This window comes from Labrus mixtus, chromosome 23 (assembly GCF_963584025.1).
Source record: "Labrus mixtus chromosome 23, fLabMix1.1, whole genome shotgun sequence".
Lineage (NCBI taxonomy): Eukaryota > Metazoa > Chordata > Actinopteri > Labriformes > Labridae > Labrus > Labrus mixtus.
The window spans coordinates 13,108,068-13,126,810 of NC_083634.1; the positions used below are offsets into that span (position 1 = coordinate 13,108,068).

An 18,743-nucleotide genomic window follows, 5' to 3' on the forward strand; every position below is an offset into this window, starting at 1 on the left:
CACTCGCTGTCTAATGCAACCCAACAGGGGAGTACCACAACAGTGTCTGCAATCAACTTCAATGTGCTATCAGGGAGAGAGCTAGCTTGGTGCTCAGCATCCCATCCAAATGCATTACCTCTGGCCTCTTTCTGTTCCGTCTGTGTGTGTGTGTGTGTGTGTTTTTTAGGTGGTGTGGTGTGTGTGGGGGGGGGGGGGGTAGGTGTTCTGTCCCACTGTCCTCAGCATGCTTGTGCTTTTGTTGAGATGTCAGCTACCTTTTCTAGGAGAGTTCTTCCTAAAATCTTTACCAAAATCACAGAGACTATTTGATGTAATGGTTCCTCTTCGGTGGCCTGTTTTCCTTTTTAAACACACAGAGAGCTCGACAACGGTCACTGCTTTCATTCAAGCACAGAAGACAAGAGCGCCACGGTTAACATCTTGTGTGAATCCAGCATTCTCTCTGGAAATTTGGAGCGCCAGTGAGTGCTAACAGACCAAATGTGCACGCTTATTGGCCTGATTGCACCTCACTAATTGTGAAGCAATGCTGGCTTCTCCAAAGCTGTGCCTAATTTAGCCCAACATAAATCACAGTTGATAAAATATTGAGATATATTAAAATGCTAAATTAGGATATGTCTGTGAAAAACAGAAAAACATTTTGAACTACGAGCAGATGATTCATTCACCTTGTATTCACCGGGTATTATAAACTCATGGAAGGACCCTATAAAACCAAAGCTGGATTAATACTTGATAGATTATATGGCTGATTATAGAGCAGCACGGGATTCCCCATGTTGATACCAGCACAGCACTAATTGGATGTATTGTACGTGATCATGCCGTATTGTGCTCTAATTATGGTCTCCACAGTAACTGTTCAATAGTCCATCACTCGCTTTATGATATAGAAAGGTGGTGGGTTAAACATAACATCATAGAGCTTGTTTTTTTTTTTTTTTTTTAAATACCAGAACTTTAAAGGAGCAATATGAAAGATATCTACTGATTTAAATCATAGAATGACTTTACTACATCATCAGATATAACGACTATGTTGAAGCTCTGGATTCTCTGACAGCAATGCGGCAGCCAGTGTGTCCTTCTTCTATAAGTTTAGATTCTGGTCCAGGACGGTCTGTATGTGTTTGTTTGAAATGGTGCAAAAGCTCTGACAGACAAACACTGCAATACATGAGTGGAGGGGAAAAAAAAAAAAAAAGCTTTGTTTCTGAAACAAAAAAAAGGAAGTGGGTAAACCGTGGATGTGCACCATCTCTCGGTCTCAGATCTTTTTCTATTACAATTATCCCAAATAGCAAGACTGTCTAGGAGAAATGACAGCTGATTCAGAGCTAAATAAAATATCAAATGAGTCACTTCACCCTATGGGTCTGTTGCTGTCAGCGTATACACAAACGTGGAGGGGGGGAGACAGATATGCAGCTGCTCTCATGCGAACCTTGACCGCCGCTGGGATGAGTTCTCCTTATATAACAGCTGAAACAGACCGGACAGAGAAGCCCTTTAGATTCATCATAGCACTTGAGACCGCGGTGGCCGGGTCACAGCCCACTCAACTGGCAACTGCCACTCCAGAGTCGTAGTTTAATATACAAGTGGGTGTTGGGAAAAATGCCTCTCCACACTTCAATATCTTTGCCTCACTCACTTGCCTAACATCTACGAGGAGAGGGACAAGATGTGGGCTGACCTGTGCGGACATTTGGCCGTAGCCGTGCTTTCTTGGTAGTCTTTATGATAAAATGCCAAGCACAAAACCAAACAGTCCTCTGTAGTCTTTGCTGATACAGGTCCAAAGGACCAGTTTTGCACACTTGACACACTTCCTTTGTAGCTGTGCCTCTTCAGCTGTCTTCAAGCTGTGAGCCTTACAGACTTTTAAATCCCACCTTTTAAGCGAGGATTTCTCTCCAGCCTGAGAATGCCTAACTGTTTAGTTATTAATGCCAGGGAGGGCCTTTTTTTCCCCCTTCGTTCAGCCCTCGACCTCGGGTAATTCACCTGTGGAAACTCACGTTCCCCTTAGTATTCAAGCAGCGGAAACGAAGGGATGGCAATAAATGTCTGTACGAAACTGATCAGGCAGCAGAATCTGGCAAATGGTTGGGTTGTTATTCATGGATTTCTTGGATGAATGGCGGTCTAGGTCTGATTGACATAAGCGCTCCATGATGACTTTGAGTTGCTTAATTTTGATAGACAACTGAAAATAGCAGCCGGCTTAGTGGAAGTTACACCAAGACCAAGAGCTTGGTTCACAGGTTTAAGGTAAACTCATTTTCAGCCTATTTTCACTGTAAGAGCTTAATAACACATAACACAACATGAATCACTTTTCACAGGTTCTGCTTTTGCTGTCTCTGTTTTCCATCTGCTTGGAGGTCCTTAAACTACATTTCTAACTGCTTTGAAATCCAAATGAGCCACCTCGCTGATTGGTCAAGCAGACGTGGTCACAGCATAAAAGACAACAACAAACGACGACAGACATCTTTTTGAAAACTTGCCGTTGTATAAAACAGAACAAACAATGTTCAAGGTACTTTTAACTATGTCTGAGCAATAAAACAAGCTGTATGGCTATAAGGTAGGCCTGCTTGATATAGTAGAACTATTATATTGTATATATATATATATATATATATATATATATAGACAACATGTGCAACAGCCATGTAGCTGGGGGCGGGATGCCAAGCCAATTAACTGAAACACGTTATGCTCCGACCTATGTTTGTTTGTTTAGTTGTGAGTTGTGAAATTAAAAACTCACAAATACTCTTGACTAAGTTCAAGAAGAATACATCCATTACCACATAAAAACCTATCCCATTGTCAACAGCGCACAGGGTGAAAAAGAGCACGTCTGTGTCTGTGTGATCATTGATTGTAAATAACTAACACACTGCATTTAGCTTGTATGACATCGTGTAATTTTTACATTTCAACATAATAGAAAAAAAGATGTCACAATATAATTTTTTTCCCCAATATTGTGTATCCCTGATACAAAGCAATGACAAAATTACTAGATTGAATGTTCTGCTCTATTTCAGTGCACAGCTAGCCACCACTGGAAGTGTTAGCGTGAGGGTCGGATGAGGTCTGGTTCAGTCTCATATTGTTACTGCAATCTAAGAACAAATCCAGCATATTGGTGAACTAGGTGTACTGACTGTCTTCTTGGTGCACAGCAGGTGATGGCCTGCATGTTCATGGACTTTTAATCTGCATCTCATAGATGTTGATTATGTTGTACTTGTGTAGCTCACAGAGTCATCAGTCCAGATTTAATGTTCCATTATCAGTTAAACACTCCTTGAATTAAAGTTATCTAATTCAATACTTATACCTATGTCTTGTATTAAAAGTGGGGAATTAGAAAACTATCAATAAGTACTGACTGAAATCAAGCATTTTATCATGATGTATTTTTTAGCTACATCGTCCAGCCTTACTTTTAATCAAATATGAAGCCGATAGCAAAAGTTAAGTTCATGTGAAGCCCCTGTTAGCAGGACAAAAGTTCCAGCAGTCGAAAAGGGCCGTCAATGACTCAGAGGTAGAGAGAAATCACATCTTTACGAAACCAATTAGTCACACTGTGGCAGTCTGAAATTAAAGTGGCCCCAAAAAAGGCAGCAGTCTATCAGACAGTGTCTTGTGACAGACACTATATGCTGACGACCATTGTCCCAGCGAGGGATGAAAGGCATTGAATGCTTCAATGTCCAGCTTAAAAAATGGACTAGGTGAGGCGGTCCTGCATGTTGGGACACAGTCGGTGCTCCAGCAGATGCCACACGCGACACCCTCTCACATTTCATGATCATATGGGTGGCCTCATTGACTGCATTGATTCTGAAGGATTATCCGTGCTGGGGCCATTACGCTGAACATAGGCCGGCTCCTTCCAGTCTGTTGCAGCGCAGGATAATCCTGGCTTCTTCATCAGTAATATCATTAGAGCATCATCTCTGCATGTTATTTCTGGGTTATTACCTGCAGGAGAGCAAGTGCTATGGCGAACGCCGAGCATCTTTCACACTCCCCGCTGCGACGCACAGCCGTGTTGACAAATAAAGCTTTCTCTCCCGGCTTGGGGAAAAAAAAAAAAAGGAGATTGTGCTTTGAGCTGCAGCGACGCACCCACATTCAAAGCTCACTGAAATGGAGATGCGTCGGATTTGCAGTGACATTTGCAGGCGTGTTCCGAACGTGACGATGCTAAAAACAAACCAAACACCCATCACAGCACTTTGAGACTCTGTAAAGCAAAGTGACATTATAATCTTTGTTTTGTAATTAGCCAATTGCAGCCTCGGCCTAAATGACTAAACTGTTCAAAAAATAGAAGATCAGTGGCTTCCCTGCAGAAGTAGAGGAATGACAAGCTAGTGCTTTATGTTAATTGAGGGGTGCCTAATGCAGTCATTAGCATGCGCGGCGGCAGACGTGGCGAACCTTAATTCTTTTTCACTACTTTCTCCTGGGCTGGCTTGGATGACATCTCTGCGTTTTTCACTTGATGATTCGCATATTTCCTTCACGCACAGCAACTTCACACGCCATCTCCGCCATTTCAACAAGCACCTGACAAATTGATGTTGAGGGGAGAGGAGGGCATTGACTGTGCTAAAAGTGGCTGCTGGGTTGACAGTTCAGAGGTCGTCAGAGTCGCGATATGCGCTTTTATTTCCTGTATAACTAAACTCGGGGGAGTCAGGGAGAAGTTGCTGCAGGATGTTTACCAAGTGGAGGAGCCACTGTTATTCAGCCGTCTGCTGCCAGTGGAAAATCCTTTTTTCCCCTCTGACACTAATGGATGTAAACTTACTGTACAATGCTTGTACGACTGCAAGAACCAAATCATATTTAAACCTGTCCCTGTGCAGCTGTTACTCAGTTTCTTGTTCGTATCACTTTTAAAAGCAGAGGCAAACACTGCGAATGATATTTCCACTTTTGAGAAAGATCTTATCCAACTCTGGATAATCACACAACTAAGAAAACTAAGCCTTTAAAGCTCAACACACAAAGCACACAAGCACACACCAGTCAGACAGAAAGCAGGAAGAGATGAATCTATAAACCTTGAGACGGAAAAGAAAGATGGTGCTATTAGGGCTGTACCAGACTTAGACTTTTGACAGTCCAATCAGATCTGGCTGTTCAATACAAAGCTCAGACTATTCCATCCTCTTTTTTTTCCTGTCAGTTCCACACCATACTCCAATATCAGCGTACGTGAGTTCCCCCTTTTACAATTAAGTAAAGTCGTTTCTACGTTCACACTGTAAGCCTTAATGCTCAAATCTGATTTATTGATCTGCTCCTTTTTTTGGTTTGTTTGGCTGTCCCCATTAGATTCCTGTGTGCACTGTTCACTATCCTGAATGCACAAAAAGGACAACAAAGACGTCACACGCAGCACATTATGCTCTCAAACACAGGGCAGTTAGGATATGACCCTCTAAGTTTTGCTTACTCAGGAGGAGTCCTCCAAAATACTGATAAGGTCTCACACCTCACTGTCTCTCAAATGACCCCCCTACATTGCAGCCGTCTTTCATGTTTGTTTTCATGAAGTGCAAGTGACTCTCGCCCCGGCCGGAACAAATAAACGTGCCGTCACATTTGCATGTATTCTGACCCGGCTGTTCAGCCTGAGGTTGCATTTCAAACGATCCGACCTGTATGTGATTTAGGACCACATATGAAGTTGGCCCAAATCTGATTTTAAAAGATCGGGTCCCTTGTGACTTCAGCTGTTCGAAGTGTCATTTCAAAAAAATCTGATCTGAACTGGCCACGACGGACATGCAAAAAAAACGACATTTTAATTCACATTGTGGAGAATCCTACGTTACCAACATCACTTTAAATTGAGCAGTTTGAAACCATTGTAATGTGTTCAACTCCGACAGCCCCTAAATGATTTCCCTACTCATATGTCCGACCGATCCGCCTCAATTAGAGGGCTTGTAGCATTGAGTCATTCATCAACATCGTCCCCTATCAGATGCTAGGGGTGAACGTTTGCTCGTTCACTGGCAGTGATGATATTCTGATACTCTGTCAGATCCCTGGCCAACAGTGTGGCAGCGCAGGTGGTGCTGCTGCTCTGGTGACGAGCCCATCTGAATAGGAAGTGTCACACGAAAGAGAGGAATTGTCTTGTGTCAGTATCAATAAGAGGATCATGCACTCCTCTGGGATTAAGAGACTGGGGAAGCAGAAGAGGACTATTTTACGTAGCCCTAAGAGGTGTGTTGTTTGTGATCAGCTCACATTATGTGTGCTGTTCACATGTTTTCAGGCAGCCAGAGGTCTTAGGACTCCTTTCTGAGCCGCAGTAGCAGGGCCTGTGTAAATGTAGTGGAAAGATAAAAATGACTGAGAATGCAGTACTTTCCTCAGGCTCAGAGGGCGTGAGTAATACCCCAGTTATAATTTAGAGCAGAGAATCGCATGCTGACAAAAGCAGCATATGTTGTGTGAGTCAGTTCTGCGCTAAAGCTGAGAAAGAGAGAGGGGGGGGGGGGGGTTCAGTCGCTACCTTCCAGCTCTCTCGCACCTTATTCCCCATCTGGCCTTTCTTCAACAACCCCACTCTGTTCCCCCCCCCCCCCACTCCCACTCCCTCCCTCCCTCGGTGAGTGTTTCTACAGCAAAAGAAAAAGGCAGTTATACCTTCCTTCCAATGGCACCATTTGGTTTATTGGGCGGCGGTGGCTCGAAGATCCTTTGCTGCTGCTGTGGAGGCAATGTGGAGTACAGGGGGATGATTTTGATATCGCCGACTTCAGGGCCCAGGTCGTCGATCTCCCTCTTGATTCTTTTGCAAGCTTCGTCGATTTCCTAAAAGGCAGAAAGAGTGACAACAATATTCAGGTGACACTTGCAACAGCGACATCCAACAGTTCCCGTAGAACACCTGGACAGACAATGGCGGCGAACCTGGGCGATAGTGTAGGAGGCGGCGTGGAGGGGTGGCCGGGGGAAGCCGTGGTTCCCTGCTACAGTACATTTGTTCTCTAACTATCGCTCCATCTGACGGAGGAAATTAAACCTGGACTGCAGTATGCTTTGCTGAGCTCCCTGTGGCTCTGTTGTCAAATGCAGCAATCAAGGAAAACATGGACACACACACAGAAACAGGCGCGCACACATATACACACACACACACACACACACACACACACAGCCAGACAGACTCAAACAGGGTTCATTATTCCACAGTGCAGTATTGTAGAAGGGAATGTGAGATGAGACTGCAGCACTGATGCATAACCAGCGGCAAATCATGGCAGATCAGTTTAGTGAAGCTGAACGTTCTAGAGCCGGTGGGCTGGCAGACAGACTGAGGACCTGAGCAGAGCCAGGAATAAGAAAGCATGATAGTGAGCACGTGGGGGGGCTATGACCTATTCTCTTTAGGTTCAATTGAATACACTTTTAATGTAATAAACATGCCTACATATTCCACAGGAAGCCCATATTTATAACCCATGATTTTTATTTTACCCACCTTTATACATGCACTTTGAATCATACTTTTAGGTTTTAGGTAGTTTCTGTTATCCCCCCCCCCCACCTCTTTTAACTCCCCTTGTTTAAAACCGTTGTCTTTGTTTTGCTAACAACAATCATTTAATCCTTCTGAAGCAGCACTTACTACTGTGTCAGATTACAGCCTATACTGTTGCACCACCTGCAGGCCCATGGGAGCAATGCAGCAGGTTTTCATAAAGAGGAGACATAATGCAATGATGAACAACAGGATGACGTACATTCTTTTTTTTGGGGGCTTCTTGATGGACAATGGGCTACATCAGAGCTCTTTGTGCATGCATATCATCTCATAGGTAAACAAAACAAGCCATAAAGACAGCTCAGACAACTTTGTTCCCTCCTCTAGAAACAAACTGTGCCTAAAATAAATCAAGCATGACTGAAAGTGACTTAATCTGTACGACCGTGTGAAGCCAGGAACACTTGCCTCGACATGAGAAAGCACCAGGGTGACATTTCCTGTTTTCCTTCTGGACTGCGAGTGTGTTATTAGCCCTGTTTGTCCCCTCGTTCATCGCATTAAGTCAAACCCCGCTGATGGCCATGTGCCTCTTAATCAACACACTGACAAGTGGAAAACGGTAAATCTGAATGGATTGGTAAAATTAGCCGGGGTATTAATAGCCTATCAAGCCTCTGGATGCAGCAGCTGCCACGGAGAAAAAAAAAAAAGGGGACCTCTTTGCCAAAGCGCTGGAAGCAAGCTGGCTGTCTGTCCCTTAGGGACATCAAGACAGAGTGTGCCTGTGTGTGCGTGTGTTTGTGTATCTGCATGTGTGCCTGTGTGTGAGCTAACACATAGGGACAGTTGGCCAGTGTTGGGAACCTGTCCACCAGCTCTCCCTGCGACCCCAGCAGCAACAATCTACAGCCAAGCTAATAACCGACACATTTAGGCACTCCTCTTGACTAGCAAACAACCCCCCTGCCAATCCCCATGTTTTGATGTTAGCAGCTGAGGGGGAAGCTTAAATATTAGGACTTATCTTTGCTCAACAGCTGTGATAAGTTTCGACTTTCTTGTTTGGAGTTGATGCTTCAGTTCTTTTTGTTTGCGGAAGTGAAATATCTCAAAGCAAAAAAAAATAAATAAGAGGGAGGAAAAGGGTCATGTGCATTTTGATTTGGTCTGAAATAGAAAGAAATGTAACAGTTCATGGTTGGCCATGAATCTGCCTCCCCATCATTAGTCTACATCAAAGTTGCTGGGAGACTGAAGAGGTTAAGAAGCGCTGGAGGGATGAGCTGCAGCACCCTTTGAACACCCATCTCTGCCAGACCTACCACACATTAACTTCTTTAACCCAATTAGGAGGGGGCGATAATGAACTCACCGTGGGAGTGCTCTCGGTAATGCCTTAGCTTGACACAGTGCAGGGGGGGGGTGGAATATAAATCAACAAATTACATCTAAATGCAGAAAACATTTGAACACATCGCCCGAAAATATCTCAGACTTCTCGACACATTAACAACAGTGACGATCAGTGTTTCGGGCCATCCGAGCAGCTGGGATTGTGCTAAATCTAAAATCAATCAGCATCCCTCGGTGGAGCCCACTTCAAACACTGAGCCCTCCGATGACTTTATCCCCTTTGTAACAAGCCGCTTATTGATCCTGCTTTGGTAAATGAAATCTGACGTAGGTGTTCTGACACGGTCAAGCTGCTGTAGTGTGACAAATAATTACTGCTAATAAACAACAAGATCACAACTTCATCCGTGCTGGTAAAGACTCTGGGACAGAGTATTTTTCATCCACACACAAAGCGTTAAATTATCCAGGTTCAAACAGGTAATCAAACCAAAAGAGATTTTGTGTTGTATTTACACCGGTTACATTCTCCAGTAGACCATATTCACACAGCGGACATTCTCTGGTGATGTCACTCGCGGTGAGAAATTGGAGCAGCGTCTACTTAATTCTGTGTGTAAACTATGGACTGTATAAAACACGGATGTAGTTTCAGTGTCTTCACTCATTTGTTTCTAAAGAGACAGTCTGAGGCCAAGCAATGTTGTCCACCATATTGGAAATGCTTTCTCAACCTATGCAAAGAGTTGGAGCTGAGGCGGGCCTTAAACCCAACGCCAACCCCATCTGTCAGTCATCTCAAACACACACACACAATTATGCAAATGTGTGTCCTGGGGAAACACCTTATCATAGGCGTAGGAAAACTAAGAGAGTGCAGAATAACATCAGCAGCAGATGTTTGAACAAAACTACAGCATTCCAAAAGTTCATAACAAACATGAAGCGTCACAACCTGTGGCACCACTACACTCTCTGTGCCTCTTGCAGTCAACTGGAAGATGGGAGGGGGGGGGGTCAAATCTTCTTATGAGCTTCTAATCTCAGCACTGTTTTCACGTGGCATGTTTCTTGTGCTATTTTTGTCGTTTGTCTGTCTCCTGCAATGTCTGCACACTTTTTTTTTGTCTCGTCTGCTCACCACACTTTGAAACAAGAGACATTCTTGACCTCAAAATGTTCACGTTCTTGCCTGATCTTTACAGGAACGTCACAGGAACACGGCCACTGTGTGAATATGGTCAATACAACCGGAGGTAATAACATGGTCTTCTCCAACACCATTTTGTGCTAACCAGGGTGCTAAGAGAAAAAAAACATGCCAGCAGCAGCAGCACAGGTAGTTTTAGCTCTGACAGGCCTCACCCGTCCAACAGTCAGGACATTGAAACGTATGTCTTTTCTGTATGTGTGTCCATGTGTGCATTTGGTGTATGTGTGTGTGTGTGGATGCATGTGTGCATAGATGCGTGTGGGTGTGTGTGCGATCCCACCCTACTGTGACCAAATTCATCATTTTGGGCATGAACCCTGCCCTCCATTACACATCAGTGGACAACATTTGCAGGGAGGGAAAAAAATAATAAATGACTTAATTTCAGAGATTCGGGGGGAGGGCAGAATCTGGGTCACTCCTAGTTTTTTTTTCCCACTCTCTCTCTCTCTCTCTCTTTTCGCTGTGCAACTCCTGGTGGTTCCCAGATAGACGCACTTACATGCATTAACATCGAACATCTGAGGATCCATCATTTCATGTGCAGAGAGGGCATTTGTGTGTCTGTGCTCATGACACTGTGTGTGAGCAAATCAAACTATATTATTAAATATGCACAATGTAACCACGGAGATATATCACATCTTTGCAGGAGTTTATTGCCGTGTTTGTTTTGCAAGAAAAATTCATGAAACTGAAGCTGAAATGATTAGTGGATTTAACAACAGAAAATTAAACTAAAACAATTTTATGATTATGTTACGCATTTTCCTGCTTTTTAAAATAATAACAACCTTAATCTAATAATAGTTTGATACAATCGTTGACATTTTATAACAGGCCTAATCAGCTACTCTTTAAGAAGGGCCGGATTTGAATATGATTTAATGATTAGGTTGTTGTTATAATAAACACAATGTGGCATTTACCATGATCTTTTTTTTTTCTTAAGGCAAATTAATCTGTTTAATAACTGAAGATTTTCTTAAAATCAAACAGCACATAAACCATAAACTTTGGCACAAATAAATCTTGCTTTTAGTACTCTGTAAAATTCTATTTGTGAGTCCAACGCCCCATGAAGGGATGCAGCTGCATGTTTCTCTTACGCCTGTCAAACTCTCATCTTTGTGTCAGCAGACATCAGATCCTGCAGGACTGTCGGCTTCAAAGTTTGAGTGCTTGGTCTGCACATTCCTTTGCAGACTATATCCTGTAAAACTTTGGATTTTTAAGATGCTGCTAACAACATGCAAAAAGAATCTAGTTTTAGCAACTACAGCAACAACTGCTACAGTAGTGCAAACTGTTGTTAGCTCTGTAGGGCTGCAGCAACAACTGTGAAGGTCAATATTTTCTTAAAGCTTTTTACATGTTATTTGTTTTGTTTTTTTACAAACGATTCAGGGCCAGATTGAGTTTATAAATTGTCTGATTTGATCAACTGGGCGGCAATACAACATGTCAGCTTCATGTTTATCTAATGAGTCTTACATTAACATAACTGTGTAAATATCTCCGAAGACAAGTAAACACCTAACAGGTAAAGTTCCCTGTTCACAACCATCATACCTCTTGTCCAGTGAGGAAAAGCAGAACGTCCCCTTCATCCGTCTCGCACATGTGGATCTGGATCACCGTCCGGATGGCCGCCTCCAGGTAGTCCCGCTCCGGTTCCGGCGTGTAGAAAATCTCCACGGGGTGCGTGCGTCCGGGGATGGTTAGCAGCGGGCAGCTGTCAAAGTACACCTGAAACTTCCCGGCGTCGAGCGTGGCGCTCATGACGATGACCTGGACAGAAGGCGAGTGCGAGAGAAAAGTCGGTGAGGGGACGATGTATTCATGAAAGAGGTGAGAGGAGAGATGAAAGTAGAAGTGAAGAGTGCACATGACAGTGAGGGATTAAAGCAGTGAGCACTCGAGCGTGGAATGAGTTAACTTTTTATATTGCCTGATGGTCATTAAGGATAAGGACATTTACGAAGTAGATAAGGGTGCAACTACATAGAACAAAGATGGAGGCTAAAAAGCTTTACAGAATGGATGATGCTTATTCTAAGAATTTAGGATAAGGGTGTTGGATCGGATTCAAGATGGCGCTTACAGTGTGAAAGTTGGCATTCGACTCAGAGTCAGTGACCTACACGCAGCTCCGACAGTCCTTGTTCCTGATGTTGAGTACACAATGTTCTCTCCGGAGCCATTAGATGGAGCGCATTAGGATTCTGATGGGGAAACGCGTCTCCCATTTTCAATCTCAAACATTTTCAGGGGCCAGTGTCTCGGCATTTCGCTTTACGCTCTGCGAGACATCATAATTGCTCTTAATCAAGGCAAATTAAACTTTCCAATTTGGAAGGGGATAGGGATGAAGGAGATAGAGGGGTGTGGGTGGATGATCATTCCCAATAACCTAGACCTCATTTAACAGTCCGCGAACAACAATCTAACCTTTGATTCCACGCTGACAAACAACTAGTCATTATCCATCTGCTTTATGAGAAATACATCTGGCACATTCTGCCGATGAAACTTTTGCTTGCCTGTACGCAACCATCCACACCGACTAGTTGCTGTCCCCTTTTGATCACCTTAAAATAGGGCTGACTCTGGGAACAAGCTCCCCTAGTGCTGCAATTTCTCCACCCTGAACTGATACACAGCTGTCAGACACGGGGACACTGTCGGGGAAAAAATGTGACAAAACAGAGCAGTGACAGAAGAGGGACATTAACACTGGCTGTCACTGAATTTCTCCTCCGGGGTGGAAGAAATATTTAAGGCTTTTACAGAGTTTTGTAAGCATTAAGTGGGACATGTTTGTGCCAACAAATCACAGAACTGTCAGGAGGGCTTCCAACAAGAAATGTAAAGATTGGACAGAATAAATGTGAGGTAAAACTCTCTTTTCTGGAATAAAAAGTGAATGTAGAAGTTGAATAAACAGTCACATTAGGATTTATATACACCTGCTTTAAAAGGACAGCAATCCTGAAACTAAGGCAGTAAAAGAAAGCAAGCTGTTTTGAGAGAAACACCCAATAAACAGATTTCTAAAACTAACTTTTACCTTTAGGTCAGGCCTCTGGCGGACCACCTCCTTAAGGACCCCCATGAGGATATCTGTGGCTAAAGTGCGTTCGTGGGCCTCGTCCAGGATGATGACGCCATAGCGCTCCAGCAGAGGATCGTTCATGGCCTCCCGCAGCAACATTCCATCTGTCATGTACCTGTTTGAATAGAAGACGTTAGGTACAAAATATCCACACAGCAAATATACCGTCGTCCTGACTCGTGTGCAGAATATCAAAGTTATAATGTTGAAAAAAATATGACCACTTCATGAGTCCTCACAGTGGCGCTTACAACTTGGAAGAGGGTTACTTGAATGCAAGTTAATTTGCCAAAAGAAGACGACAGCGAGATAATATCAGAGAGCGGTAAAAAGACATTAAGAGGGGAAACTGACTCTGACTTGCAGTGAATAAATACTCTATCTTGAACTTTACCTTTTTTAGGAGCATTCTATATTCTTTAGTAAATCAGATATCATGATGCATCATTATGATTGTCTTTCAACATGTCAATTACCGCAAAATTGCTGTATTGCGATATAATCTAAATCATGGGCGACCAATGATGTACCACACCCTGCAATTCCTACCCGCAGAAGATTAGCAAGTTTTGTCATCACATACTGTACATGGCATTGTCTGAGTAAAACCATGCTGCTGAAATGATCTAGGACAGCTTCAGTAAAAGGCTCATTACCACGACCAGTGTCTTAAAGTTACTGGTTCAATTTGGTCAGATACTAGCCACAGGAAAATCTGATTTCTTACATATTTATTCTGGTGAAAAAGATATTTTACAACACTTTGAAATGTGTATAGGTAATTCATTTTTTCTGCTATTAAATGTAAATCATGATAATATTTGGGTCTGAAGATGAGTACTTGGGTAACTTAAGATAATACGCTCCTACTCTTGTCTTCTTCTTCCAGTCCAGCTCTTACACAGTCATTGCTTTTGGTTTTAAAAGCCAAGGCTTATATTTTTGAACTGGCTTCCTTACTTGAGTAGTGTCTTGGCGGAGCTGCAGTCCTCAAACCTGATGGAGTAGCCCACCTCTTGGCCCAGCATGACATCCATCTCATCAGCCACCCTCTGGGCGACACTCATAGCAGCTACCCTCCTGGGCTGAGTGCAGGCCACTGCTTTCTTTGGCCCCTGCATTGACCGCACCATGTTCACGCACCACTGAGGGATCTGAAAGACGGCAGAGGAGGAAGTGTTAACATGAAAAGCAAAGCCGATGATTTCATAACTTAGCTGCTTCTTTTTATTCTTGGCCACAGTTCACTATTTCCTTCAAAGCAAAACATGGTGAAAGTGATATACCAGTGAACCTTTTCCGTGATGGCATGCTCTTGCTGTGAGCTTAATACAAGAGTCCCAAACATAGAGCCTTACTTCTGCACAATTGACCTTGAGGTTTTGATGACTGCCCTTTAGAGATCATTCAAAATGTATCTTCGAATCAGAAGATCAAAATGCAGATGACAGGTTTGGTAGAGATAGAGATCAAAAAACAGTATTAAATGTGTTTTTGGTAAATACAGGACCTGAACCTCACCATCAGGACATGTTTGAGGGGGACCAATAATATAACAAAGAGTAAGCTATTTTACCAGCTCTTTTGTAAAGTGTCTTATATCCTCCGTACATAGGGTGCACAATATAACCGGAAGGCTATCGTGGCTCCATAGGGCTGTATGATTAAATCAATTTTTTCTATGTGTAATTTAAGCTACATTTGCATCAAGACAAAGTGAATGCAGTAATATTTTATGTTTTTTTAAATATGACTAGTTTTTCTTCCTTCAAAATTTGTATTCTTTAATTCATCCGATGGCCATTCTTATCATTCTGTCATTAATCTAAAGAAAAATTGCTATTATTTAAATGTTATTGTGGATTACTTTCAATGGCAAGCACCACCAATGGCAGTTCTCTAATGTGCATAAATGTAGCTTCTTCCTTAACGTGCATGTTCTGTAGATTTATTAAGAGGTGACTACATACTAGATATTTATACTGGATTGTAGAGTTCAAAACCTCATAAATTAGTCTGTTAATGTTTTTCAAGTATCATCAATACAGAAAGCAGTGGAGATAACTCCTCTTCATTTGAGAAGTGTTTGGAAGATAGTTTGTATTCCCCTCAGGAGGCTCAGCCTGTGATTTACTTTAATCTTCCCTCTTGCACATTTTCAAAGTCAGAAAACCCAGAGCTCCTTCAAGAAGTTAAAATAAACCGAACAACCACACAGTGCGAATCAGCTCCACGGAGAAACTCTTCAGAATGCTTCACTTCATCATTGCAGCTGGTTTTATGATTAACGTTTTATTATACAGCTGAACTGTTATCCTTTATTGTTCTATGTGCTAAAGCAACATATAGACATGAAGCAAACTGTAGAGCATTCTTATGTGCAAAAAAGTATTTGTCATATTACCTGTGTGGTCTTTCCAGAGCCCGTCTCTCCCACCAGCACAAAAGACTGGTTCTGCGTCATGATGTCATTGAATCTCTCTTTGTAGTCCCAGACGGGCAGCTGCAGCCGCTTCTTCAGGATCTCGTAGTAGCGCGGGGTGTGGGGCAGGTTGGTGAACGGGTTGATCTGCTGTTGCGTGGGGTTTTGTTTCAGGGAGCCCCCGCCCGCTTCAGGCAGCTTGTTTGGCGTCCCAAATGACTTCCCATCTCTGTCCCGCACTCGTTCTCGATCCCGATCCCGGTCGCGGTTGCTGTGACTCAGCCGCTCCTCCCGGTTGCTGTGACTCAGCCGCTCCTCCCGGTCTCGTTCCTTATCACGGTCACGCCTGTGAGAGGAAGATGCATGAGTTCAGGATATGATCGCCACTCAACTGAACAACGTTAATAGGGCAGGATTGCACGCAGACACATCTGCATGCACTGGACGTTACTGAATCAGCAAAAATGAAAAGGACAAAAAGTTAGTCCATGTCAAATAAGGTTAATGATGGAATGACTGTACTTTTCTCAACCACTGTTGTGCGTCAAAAAGAGTTTAGCAATAACCTAAAGTTGCAAAATCCAACAAAATCAAACAAGTCGACTCACATAAAACATAAGATAAGATAAAGATAAGATATACTTTATTCATCCCAGCAGGGAAATTTAGGTGTTCCAGCAGCCAGCATACATACAAACACACAACACAACACAACACATACATATCCCACCCATACAAAAAAAAAAACATGAGCCCACAATACAGTTTGATACATGATATATGCAACTCAGGCAAAAGTTTAAAAGTTTAAATGGCTTCAGAATAGAGAACTATATGGATTCACCTGTTGACTTAAAGGTACCATAGAGCAAGGTTATTCACGTCCAACTGCAGAGAAGCTTGGTGCACTGCACACGGGTCGGCTGTAGAAGTTGGCCTTTGCAGCTTTGTGGTAACATTCAGTCGTGAATGTCTTTTATTTTAGCAGAACAAAAAGAACTCACCTCTAGTGGATACACCACGTTTGACTTTGAAATACATAATGTATGCATCTGCACCTCCAGCATTGCAATAGCTTTTTTTTTTTTTACACTACTGATAACACACGTTCAGTTTATGTTTGGTATGCAACAGAAGTGACTGAATATGAAAAACAGCAAACAGCTTGTCTGAAAGTCTGCACAGTCTTCTGCAGCCATGTCCTTGACGGTATGGGGAAAGCTGCAGTGTCAAAGTTAGATGATGCCAGGCTCTGCTTTACCTAAACATTATTAAAACTGAGACAATTGTTCAACTAATGCATGCAGTTGTATTCACCCTGGAGGTTGTAATATAAGCATGCATGTTGGTATAAGGTTGAAGAGATGATAAAAAAAAATCCAGGGGCAGTGACCCTGACCATCCTGTCGGTGACATTCAGAGATGTTTTAACCTCACGTTGGGTCTTCTACCTTCAACAGGCCTATCAGGTCTTCAAGGGACCCACATGAACACTCATCTTCACAGGGGCACTGACTCAGGACTGGGAGGTTGCAGACACCTCATTTAAACTAAACAGCTAACATTACAGCCCGGCTAAGTTAATGCAAGTGCACCAGGTCATGCTCCAAAGCAGAGTTCCCTTCTTAATGACATTAAGGCAACAAGCTACTGCAAACCAATAATGCAGCATTACAAGTTGACTCGTGCTTTCTTTCTTTAAATAAACCAGGAGACAGACCAGCACTGGTTAGCATGCTTGTTAGCCACGTGAAGGTAGCTGTCTGGTTAGCTGTTTGCTAAGTATGCTAACTAGCCACTTTGCTGCATGGCACATTGCATATCCATTCCCTTCAACAGCGACCATATATATATGTATATACATATATATATATTTAACACTAATTGGTCGTCCCCACTGCAAAGGTTAATTCCCAACGTGTTGAACTACAGCTGAATTAGAGTTAATAGCTGGGAATTAACATTAGCACGGCTAGTTAGCAACAGGGCAACAACAAACACTGACAGATTAAAAACGCTGTCAACCTGAAACTCTTACCTCATGATAACTATTCCTCCACAAAATGATCAGAACGCGTCGTCTGCGTGAGTCCACAAGGATGAGTACTTTACACAGAGGAGGATCCAGCGTCACTGAGGACTCCACATGATGCTGTCAATGACCCCTGTTCGCAGCTCCTACAGACTCAATGCAGTGGTTTTGGGGAGGGAGGGGGAGAGGGAGGGGGGGGGTGATGATGTTGTGCCCGCCAAACAACGACTGGTGCCTCGCCCCCTTCACACTTCAAGATCTCCAGCCTGCTGACTGCTGCAGCCACTGTCTCAAGCAACGAGCAATACAGAATTTTAAAAAAGACCTACAATAATGCATGTTAACTATTACAATACTAATACAATCAGCAAACCTTTAAAATCTAGAATCCACATACTGAATAATTAATAGCAATACATAAATAAGATTTGCATTACTTACTTTTATTTTATTCTCCATTTGTCGGCTAAATTTGGACATTCAATTGGTCTTTTGATAACTGATAACACCACTCAAACCTAGGATTTGGGTAAGATGGAGCTTATGCATTGGGTTGATGATGGGTGATGATATTGACTGCTGTAAGCATATAAGTTATTCCATTAAAATTGGGTGCCAAGGTGCTAGTACACATCTTAATGGAGGGATCCAGAAACAGGCCCTCAATGAAACAGAATGATTGAAATGAGAGAAGGGAAAAATATCTAATAATTTCACTAAAAGAATTCTTATCAAATAATTCTACAATTCTACAATTCACTTAGCAGACGCTTTTCTCCAAAGCGACGTACATCAGAGAGTAAGTACAACACAAGCAAGGATCTAGAAAAAAGGGAACAATGTCAGTAAGAGCAAACGATCAGCTTTGAGTCTGATTGGACACACAGGTGCTGACAGGAAGTGACCAGAGGCAAAGCACAACATTGAGGGCAGTTCTTGAGAGCTCTAATCAGTATAGAAACCATCTTATAAGTCGTCGTTATCAAACAAAGACAATCGTGACAACCATCATCATCATCATCATCAATAATATGGAGACCATCATCATTAAGTTAGTAG

General features: G+C 42.8%; 1 protein-coding gene across 1 annotated transcript in view; it reads right to left on the minus strand.

Moving 5' to 3' along the window:
• The window catches only part of dhx15 (DEAH (Asp-Glu-Ala-His) box helicase 15), a gene marked incomplete at its 5' end in the record, with an annotated part of 28,027 nt that extends 12,096 nt beyond the window's left edge, over positions 1 to 15,931 (minus strand). The window contains 5 exons of the mRNA XM_061032004.1: positions 6,706 to 6,873; positions 11,688 to 11,906; positions 13,186 to 13,345; positions 14,191 to 14,384; positions 15,635 to 15,931. Coding sequence (XP_060887987.1) covers positions 6,706 to 6,873; positions 11,688 to 11,906; positions 13,186 to 13,345; positions 14,191 to 14,384; positions 15,635 to 15,931 — 1,038 coding nt within the window. The remainder of the gene's footprint in view (positions 1 to 6,705; positions 6,874 to 11,687; positions 11,907 to 13,185; positions 13,346 to 14,190; positions 14,385 to 15,634) is intronic.
• Positions 15,932 to 18,743: the final 2,812 nt, after the last annotated feature.